This window comes from Urocitellus parryii, chromosome 4 (genome assembly GCF_045843805.1).
Source record: "Urocitellus parryii isolate mUroPar1 chromosome 4, mUroPar1.hap1, whole genome shotgun sequence".
Taxonomy (NCBI): domain Eukaryota; kingdom Metazoa; phylum Chordata; class Mammalia; order Rodentia; family Sciuridae; genus Urocitellus; species Urocitellus parryii.
The window spans coordinates 62,130,844-62,139,650 of NC_135534.1; the positions used below are offsets into that span (position 1 = coordinate 62,130,844).

Below are 8,807 nucleotides of genomic sequence, written 5' to 3' on the forward strand. Positions count from 1 at the left end.
GAGCAAGTAGAATGATACCTCAAATTATATTGTAGAGCTATAGAAACAAAAATGAAATGGTACTGGTATGAAAACATACATAAAGACCTATGGAATAGAAGACACAGAGCCAAATCCACATAGATGCAGTGACCTGCTACTTGACAAAGGTGCCAAAACCATACATTGGAGAAGAGACAGCATTTTTAAAGGAAAATGAATATTCCTAAGGAGAAGTATGAAACTGGATCCCCATATCCCACCCAGCACAAAAATCAACTCAAAGTGGATCAAGACCCTGGAATTAGACCAACACTTTGCAACTGCTAGAAGAAAATATAGGTTTAACACTCCAACATATTGGCACATGCCCTGAATTTCTTAACAAGACCCTTAAAGTGTAAGAAATAAAACTATGAAGCAATAAGTAGCACAGCTTCAAATTAAAAAGCTGTATGGAAAAGGAAAAAAAGTATGAAAAGATTGCATAAAAATGGGAGATTTTTGCCAGTTGCTCCTCCCACAGGGGATTAATATCCAAAATATATAAAGAACTCAAAACAAACTCCCCCAAAGCAAATAATCTAATCAAAAATAAGCAAAATAGTGGAGCATGGTGATACATGCCTATGATCCCAGAAATTCAGGATGCCGAGACAGAAAGATTGCAAGTTCAGAGCCATCCATCTTCAGCAATTTAACGAGCTCTAAGCAATTCAGTGAGACCTTATCTCAAAATGAAAAATAAAAAGGGCCAAGAATGTGGCTCAGTGGTTAATTGCTCCTGGGTTCAATCACCACTTCCCACCCCACACCTGCAAAAAAAATCGGGGGAGGAAAATGGGCAAATGGACTAAACAGACACATCTTAAATGGAGAAATACAAATAGCCAACAAACAAATGAAAAAAAAAAAGTTCAACATTTCTAGCAATCATGGAAATGCAAATAAAAATTTCATCTCACTCAGTTAGAATGGTATTCATTGGGGATATGAATAATAAAAAGTACTGGCAAAGATATGGGGGAAGGATACACTCATACATTGTTAGTGGAATGGCAAATTAGTACTGGAAAGCAGTATGGAGGTTCCTCATAAAACTAGGAATGGAACCACCATATAATCCAGTTATCCCCCTCCTGGGTATTTATCCAAAAGAACTAACATAAGCATAATACAGTGATACAGGCATATTAATGTTTACAGCAGCACAATTCATTGATATTATTTTTTAAAAAAACATCAGAAATTTATTAGTTGCTCAAAACATTACATTGATATTCTTTTTTTTTTGATATTCTTAATAGAGATTAAATCTATGCAAGGATGCTCTTTAAAGCTTCATCTTACAATTCTTGAGGTGCTAAGCAAACAATTCACCTCCATAGATTACTAAAGCATCTTTGAAGATGAATTGCTCAAGGCGTGAACAGTTGTGTATCATTCACCTTGACTGGGATGGTGAAAGAGGAAGAACAACAACAAACTCATTGTTCTCTTCCGTAGTTGTTTTGTCCTCAGGCCATAGATAATGGGGTTCAAGGTGGGTGGAATGACCAAATACAAGTCAGCTAACATCACCTGAGTGTGCAGAGGGACTGAGTCCTGTCCTAGCCAGGCTACATAAATGGATGCCATCCCAGGTAGGTAGAACAAAGCCATGACCCCCACATGGGAGCCACACGTGCTTAATGCCTTCCACTGAGCATTCTTTGAGGAGAGACCAAACACTGCCCTGAGAACTAAGATATAGGAGGCAGCAATGAAGACCACATCAGAGCCAACAATAATGGAGGTACAAATCAAACTGTAGAGACAGCTGGGCATGGGGTCAGCACATGCTAACTTGGCCACAGCCATGTGCTCACAATAGGAATGGGGAACCACATGGGAGCCACAAAAAGGTAGATGACTAATCATCCAACTCAATGGGGTCATGGATATGACAGCCCTGATGGTGATGGCCACACTCATCCCCAGCATCACTCTGGGTGTGAGAATGCTCTTGTAGTGTAGGGGCTTGCAGATGGCTACACAGCGGTCAAAAGCCATGGCCAGCAGCAGCCCTGTCTCCACAGCTGTGGCTGCATGGACAAAGTACATCTGAGTGAAACAGGCCTGGAAGCTGATGGAGCTGTGTCCTGAGGAGAAGATGCTCACCATCTTGGGGACCACAGAGGAGGCCATGACGATGTCCACAGCAGCCAGAACACACAGGAAGCAAAACATGGGCTCTTGTAGAGTGGAATCCATGCAAATTACCACCATGATGATGCTGTTTCCTACCAGGGCTGTGGTGTACATGGCACTCAGTGAGACAGCCAGCCAAAGGTGTGAAGACTGCAAGCCTGGAATGCCCACAAGGAAGAAGGTGGCAGGGGTTTCCACTGTGTGGTTGTAGGGTGGCCCCAGCATCACAAGTGAGAATGCTTTTCTATTCATCTAAAAAATGGTATAAGAAACGATATAGACTTATAATATTTGTTTCACACTGTAGTACTGGTGAAGTATAATATAGAACAAACATGCATACCTCATAGTCGACAAAACATAAGCTATTTCATCTAAGATAAATTTATTGTATAATTGCTATTTTAAGATATTTTAAAGTCTAGGTCTTTCCAGTTGTGATTCCAGGAGCTGAATTAAGTAAATACAGTTATAATCGGGTGAATAATCATGGTTACTTATCCAAAAAAAATTGTTACTGCTTCACTGGGACAGTTTAATTAATTTATTTTAATTAGTTATATATAATAGCAAAATGCATTTTGATTCATTGTACACCTTGGACAGTTTTGATAAGGAAAAAGAAGCTACCCATCTGCACATCCAGAATCTGAGCTCCAACACATGGAAATTTCAGTTCATTTCCACGTCTGTCTTACATCTCCTCATTCAGGTGTTGCCATGTTATGTAATTGAGATGACCTGGTGAGGTAAAATTAAAGGTTCATTATGAACTCATTCTCTGTTCATCTATAGGCTAACTTTCAAGCTTAGGTTTTTTGTTTGCTTGCTTGATTGCTTTTTTTTAAAAAAAATTGTCAATTCTGTGAAAATGTGTTTTACATTTACTTATAACCCATCTCTAATAACAAATTCTTGGTAAGAGTGGTTGACACCTCTATGGCCATTTTTTTTCAAAATGAAATTAAAGATAAAATGGAAGTGGGCAATATGAGCATCTTTGATTCAAACTGAAGTGATGCTTCAACTGTTTTCCAATTACTCTCAGATCATTCCACTCCCCAGAGAAATGGGAAAGCATCTCAGTCCCATAACTAGACCTAATATCTCAAGTGTGGATCAGAACATCTTATATCCATTTGATCTATTGTGGCAAACCCTCATCATCCTAATATTGTATCTCTCAAGGCCTCAGGCTCAGTGAGTCAGCACACCAATTGTGTTGACATTACAGTAGTCAGATCTGATCCAAGAACTCTTTCCTATATTTCCAGGCAAGATTCAATGATGGAGGCTTATTTGCCAATAATAGCCTGACTTCAGCTGTCACTTCCTGTACCTCCCTGTAATACATGATTTCCAGGTTGAGAAGTTGTCACATCCTTACCCTTGGATATTAACTATCTCCAATCACTCGATTTTAATTCTCTTAAGGGGCCTGGCCCCTCACTGAATAGTTGGATAAATCAGGCTGATGGACTTCTGCTTCAGTAGACATTTTCCCTGTGAGCCAGGCCCTAGAGAGACATTCACCTGACTCAGCATCCCAACCATGTGGCGTACACTTGCCCCTTCCATTTGCTTCTGGGGCTGATCAGTGATGACTTATACCCAGATGCCCTCAGGAGCCTTGTGGGGAGTCCTCAGGAGTTCTCAAAAAAGCCCAATGTCTGAGACCTGAATTCAAACTATGGTCCTCACTTAAACAAATAACAACACAAAAATCCTTAAGAATAAATAAATGCTATATGGTAGGACAGACTAAATGAAATACCGATCTCTTCAGAGCAGGTCATGAGAAACTTACTGTGTATCACCACATCATGAGATGTTTTCAGTGATAGATCAGAAGACAGGAGAAGCTTTGAAAGAAGAATACTTGTGACAAGTAAAAAAAATATATCTGGATGTCCTTAAGACTGCTATGTGAATGATGAATGCCACAAATTTAGAGCTGATCCTCACTGCCTGAACAGCTGGAGAAGAGCAGAGGTTTCAGAATGCCTATTCTCCATCCACCTCTGATCCAGGACATCCCCTCCTGGATGCTCTGTGTAAACACACCTTTCTTCTGAGGGCAGCCACAGTTTATGCCCCACCCCACCCTTGCTCTCTCCAGCCCTACCCAGTGGACATTCCTTTTATGATGTTTGGAGTGTTTTTTTTTTTTTTCCTCTTTGTACTTTTGATCTTCATCAGCACTGCTAGAGGTTCACCCATGTCTTAATTCTCCTTAAAGAACAGGGCATTTGGTTTGGTCAGTATTATCTTTTAAACTTTTTATATTACCCAACCTATTGCCACTAAAAATTTTCTAAGATCTCACAACTAACATCAGCAGTAAGTTCCATCAAAGATCTGTTGCCAGTCCAGTAATTTCTTATAGCATCACTGAGTGCTCCCTTATAATTTGGTTAACTCTTTGAAGCATGACATGCATACATTTAAATGCAGAAATTAAAGGTATACAGCATGATAAAACATCATAATATAAACATATGAACACACTTGCCAAGCCACTATCCAAGTCAAGATTCAGACACAATGCTTCCTGGTTGTTGAGGTCTCTCTTTTCAGAAAGCTCTGGCCAACCTTCGTCTCCTAAGCACATTTCCAGCTCTGTTTTCACCTCTGACTCCAACCCTAAAGAGATACTCACATGAAGACCCAGAGGGTCATTAAAATCTAGCTTAGAGAAGTCATTTTAAATAATAGGAACTCAGAGGATATATGAGATTTTCATTCCTATTTTAAGGATGGGAAATTCATGACTCAAAATTTTCTTTAAAGTTGAAATACTAAATGCATAATTCATTTGAATGGAGCCTTTCTGTTTATATAACCCTGTGCCTCGACTCTCCATCCCAGTAAGCTCCCAATTATCCCTAACCTTGGTTGCTTTTCTCATAGTTCATCCTGAGACCTAAAAAATGTCTGTCCACCATCCCAAGTTTAGACTTACCTCATATTGTCTCTGCTTTCAACCAAAGTTGTCCTATGTTCCTGTCTCCTCTCCCACATTCTTCATCCTTCATCCTCCCATCATTTCCAAAAGAATCTCTTGATGTTGGCTATACTCTCCAGACCTGGAGAGTAGTCTATAATTGTGTTGTCCACTTGAATCCTCCTTTCCAGGGTAGCCTTGGCCTTAAGACTCCATCGACCCAACCTTTAATCCCCAGGTCAATCATCTGCATCCCTGAAGTTCTCTCTATTCAACTTTCTCTGGTGGTCTATGTCTGGTAGTCCACATTTCTGACACCCAATAGAGGGAGGATTTATACAAGGCCCCTTCAGAAGGGGAAGAGCAAGCCAAGGAGACCAAAGATGACAATATAGAGTCATGATAACTATTGTCCTTTACAGACCTCCCCCTGGGAACCTTCTTTCCCTGCTAGATACTCTGTTATCCCACCTATTCCCTCTATACCCATTTTTCCTTTACCTCCACTGAGCAACCAAACACTGACTCCTGAGACTAGTTCATCCCTGCACCCTGCCTCTGGGGCTTTCTACAATATAGGTTGCAGAAGATGCTTAGTGAATAAAGTGTCTTTGTCTCTTCAAGTCTTCAGAGAATAATTAAATATCAGAGTAATAATATACAGTGCATCCTGAAAGGAAAATAAAAGGTCCAACGTTGGTTGTTTGTTAAAGTCTGCTATATGCTTCTCATAGATAGCTCACATCAGAGGGATGTGAAAACTGAATGAGAACTATCAGTATATCTACATTTCATAGATGAATATGAGGTACATAGAAGGTCTCATAGCTAGCAAGCCAGAGAATCAAGATTCACATTCTATCATGACAAATTTCACTGTTTTTTGTACAACTCTTGTACTTAATTGCTACTGTGAAAATGAGTATGTCTTGGAGATCCTGATTGAATGCTTTGAATATATATCCATAAGTAAGATTCATGCATCATATTGTAGTTCTATATTTTTTTGAGGAACCTTCACATTCTTTACCAGTGGTGGCACCATATTATATCTGAATGACACTATACAATTTATTTATATCTTTGCCTACAATTTTCACTGTTTTCTCTGGTAACCTCTGACCATTTTTTTGTTTCCTATTCCCCAAGGGTTCCCTGCTTCTGCTTCCTAAGTGACACAGAACTTTGGTATCATTGGTCTCAGACACCATTGTGGGGTCTACAATCCCACAGGTGGCAGTCCTTTTAATATTTCCCATAGAGTTGCTGCTGTGTAGGCCATCATTGACACTGAAGTCCTTCCTGACTTCCAGCAAGCAGTGGGAAGGGGCAACATCAGCCTCCAGACTGACCTTGATGCTCAGCAGGGCTTTGTATGTCCTGGGTCTGGTCTGCCTTTCTGCCTGTGTCTATGCCAGCTGATTCCAGATGCAGCAAGACTCTATTACATTATTCTATACAGAAGGTGTAGGAAGTTTACATGCCCCTCATACTGTTCTCTAAACTGGACTTCAGATTTCTCATGGCATCCAGGTGGATCTCCAAGGACTGGGCTATGCATCTCAGCTCTGTGAGCATTATTTCAGCAGCCCCAATCTCAGCACACTGCAAAGTGACCACTGTGGTGCTCTCCTGGATCTGCTGGAACCAGTACTTGTTCAGCGACTCTCAGTTCTTCTGAGCCAACTCATCATACTGGGCCTGGATGTCTGCCATGATCTTGCTAAGGTCCTGAGATCTGGGGGCATTCACCTCTTGGTCAATCCACAGCTGGCAATTTTTTCCATGCCTCCTCATGATTCTTCTTCATGAATAACTCCTCCTCCTTTAGAACCTCAGTTTCCTCTAGTTGAAGTCAAGTGATACTAGTGTCTGCTGAGAGCCATTGCCAAGTAGGAATGACGCATGGCAATTTCTTTGTCAGCCTACTCCATGTTGCTTAGAGGAAGGACTCTCTATAGTGGAAATGGGCTTGCCTTTGGACCCAGGTCATTTGCAGTGACATTGCATGTATGCTTGAGTAAGGTGACCTTGCTCAAGGACCAGGGCAGATCCAGGTTTAGGGTGTATCCTACTGGGAATAGGGCGTATCCTGCTGCCTCAGGCGCGCCCGCTCCTTTAGTTCCCGTTGAGTTCTCCTGGGATTCAGAGAGTATTTGGGATTCAGAGCCTGTGGAGTACGTGGATTTTGCCCAGAACGTGGATTTCCGGAGAACGTGTGTGTAGAGGGCAGGTGAGAGTTCGGGAATAAAGAATTGCTGTTTGAATCTACAAGGTGTGAGTGGCTAGTGATTTTGTGCCCAGCCAGACTGCAGCAAGTGTCATCAATGACCTTGAAGAGCCCATTGATGTCACTGTCTATCAACTGGCACATGGCCATCTCTGTCTCAGAATTGACTCTAATGTCCTCAACAGCAAGATGAAAGTTGCAAATCTGCAGAGAATTCAGGTATTGTCCACAAAATTTGCCAAGATCTGAGCCTAAAGCTCTTGATCTTGTAGTAATGCCCCCAGTCTTTTATTTGGGGTCCCTTCTCCATATGTTCCCAGAGTTTGCTTTCTAGGATGCTCACTCTATCCAGGTCTTGCATGGTCTCTATACTCGGAATGCTTCCCATTTCTGCCAGACTGTTGGTCATCCCCATCACAAGGAAATTGGAACCCCAGCCTCCCTGGAAACTAGGAAGAATGGGAAGCAAGCCAAAATCCCTGAACCCAAAAATATCTAATGAAGCTTTAAAAATAATAATTATAAGGAAACAATGAGGTCAAGAGAGAACAGAAAGACAGATGAACAAAATAGAAACAAAACTCATGATATGAATCAAAAATTTAGCAAAAAGATCTTTAAAGGAACCAAATAAATTTTTCAAAAGAAGAACTCAGTAATTCAAACAAAAAATGTATTTGAAATAGCTAAAATATGAAATCAACACAGATGTCCTTCAGTGAATGAACAGATAAACAACATATGGTATATATGCACAATGGAATATTATTCAGTCACAAAAGTAATGAAATTCTGCCAGGCACAGTGGTGATTGCCTAAATGCTAATGGCTCAGGAGGCTGAGCTAGGAGGATCACAAGTTCAAAGTTAGCCTCAGCAGCTTAGCAAGGTCCTAAGCAACTTAGCAAGAATCTGTCTCTAAATAAAATATAAAAAAGATGGGAGATGTGGCTCAGTGGTTAAGCACCCCTGAGTTCAATCCCCAGTACCAAAATAAATAATAATGATAATAAAGTAGAAGAAGAAAAAACAAAGAAAGAAAGAAATTATTTTATTTTTCATTTTAAACAACATCAATAGAACTCAAGGTCATTATATTAAGTGTAATAAGCCAAAAACAAAAAAAATCTGAAGTTATCAGGCATTCTTGTAGAAAACAGAGAGGAAAGTGGTCATGAGAGACTCGAAGGGCAGATGGGAGGGGATCCAATCTGTTAGTCTATGTCTTTTTTAAAAAATATATTTAATTTTTTAGGTGTAGATGAACACAACACAATGCCTTTATTTTTATTTGGTGCTGAGCATTGAACCCGGTCCCACCAATGCTAGGCCATCGCTCTACCGCTGAGCCTCAATTCCAGCACCTAGTCTATGTCTTTTGATTGGTGAGTTTAGGCCATTAACATTCAGGGTTATTACTGAGACATGATTTGTATTCCCAGCCATTTTTGTTTATATTTTGGTA

General features: G+C 40.4%; 1 protein-coding gene and 1 pseudogene across 1 annotated transcript; both read right to left on the minus strand.

The window, feature by feature from the left end:
• Nucleotides 1–1,419: 1,419 nt before the first annotated feature.
• Nucleotides 1,420–2,421, minus strand: LOC113191271 (olfactory receptor 52I2-like). The gene has a single exon (XM_026400944.2). It carries the CDS (start codon nt 2,419–2,421, stop codon nt 1,420–1,422), a length of 1,002 nt encoding a protein of 333 aa, XP_026256729.2.
• A 3,738-nt stretch (nt 2,422–6,159) lies between these two features.
• Nucleotides 6,160–7,752, minus strand: LOC113191272 (keratin, type I cytoskeletal 18 pseudogene; annotated as a pseudogene).
• Between the last annotated feature and the right edge of the window lie 1,055 nt (nt 7,753–8,807).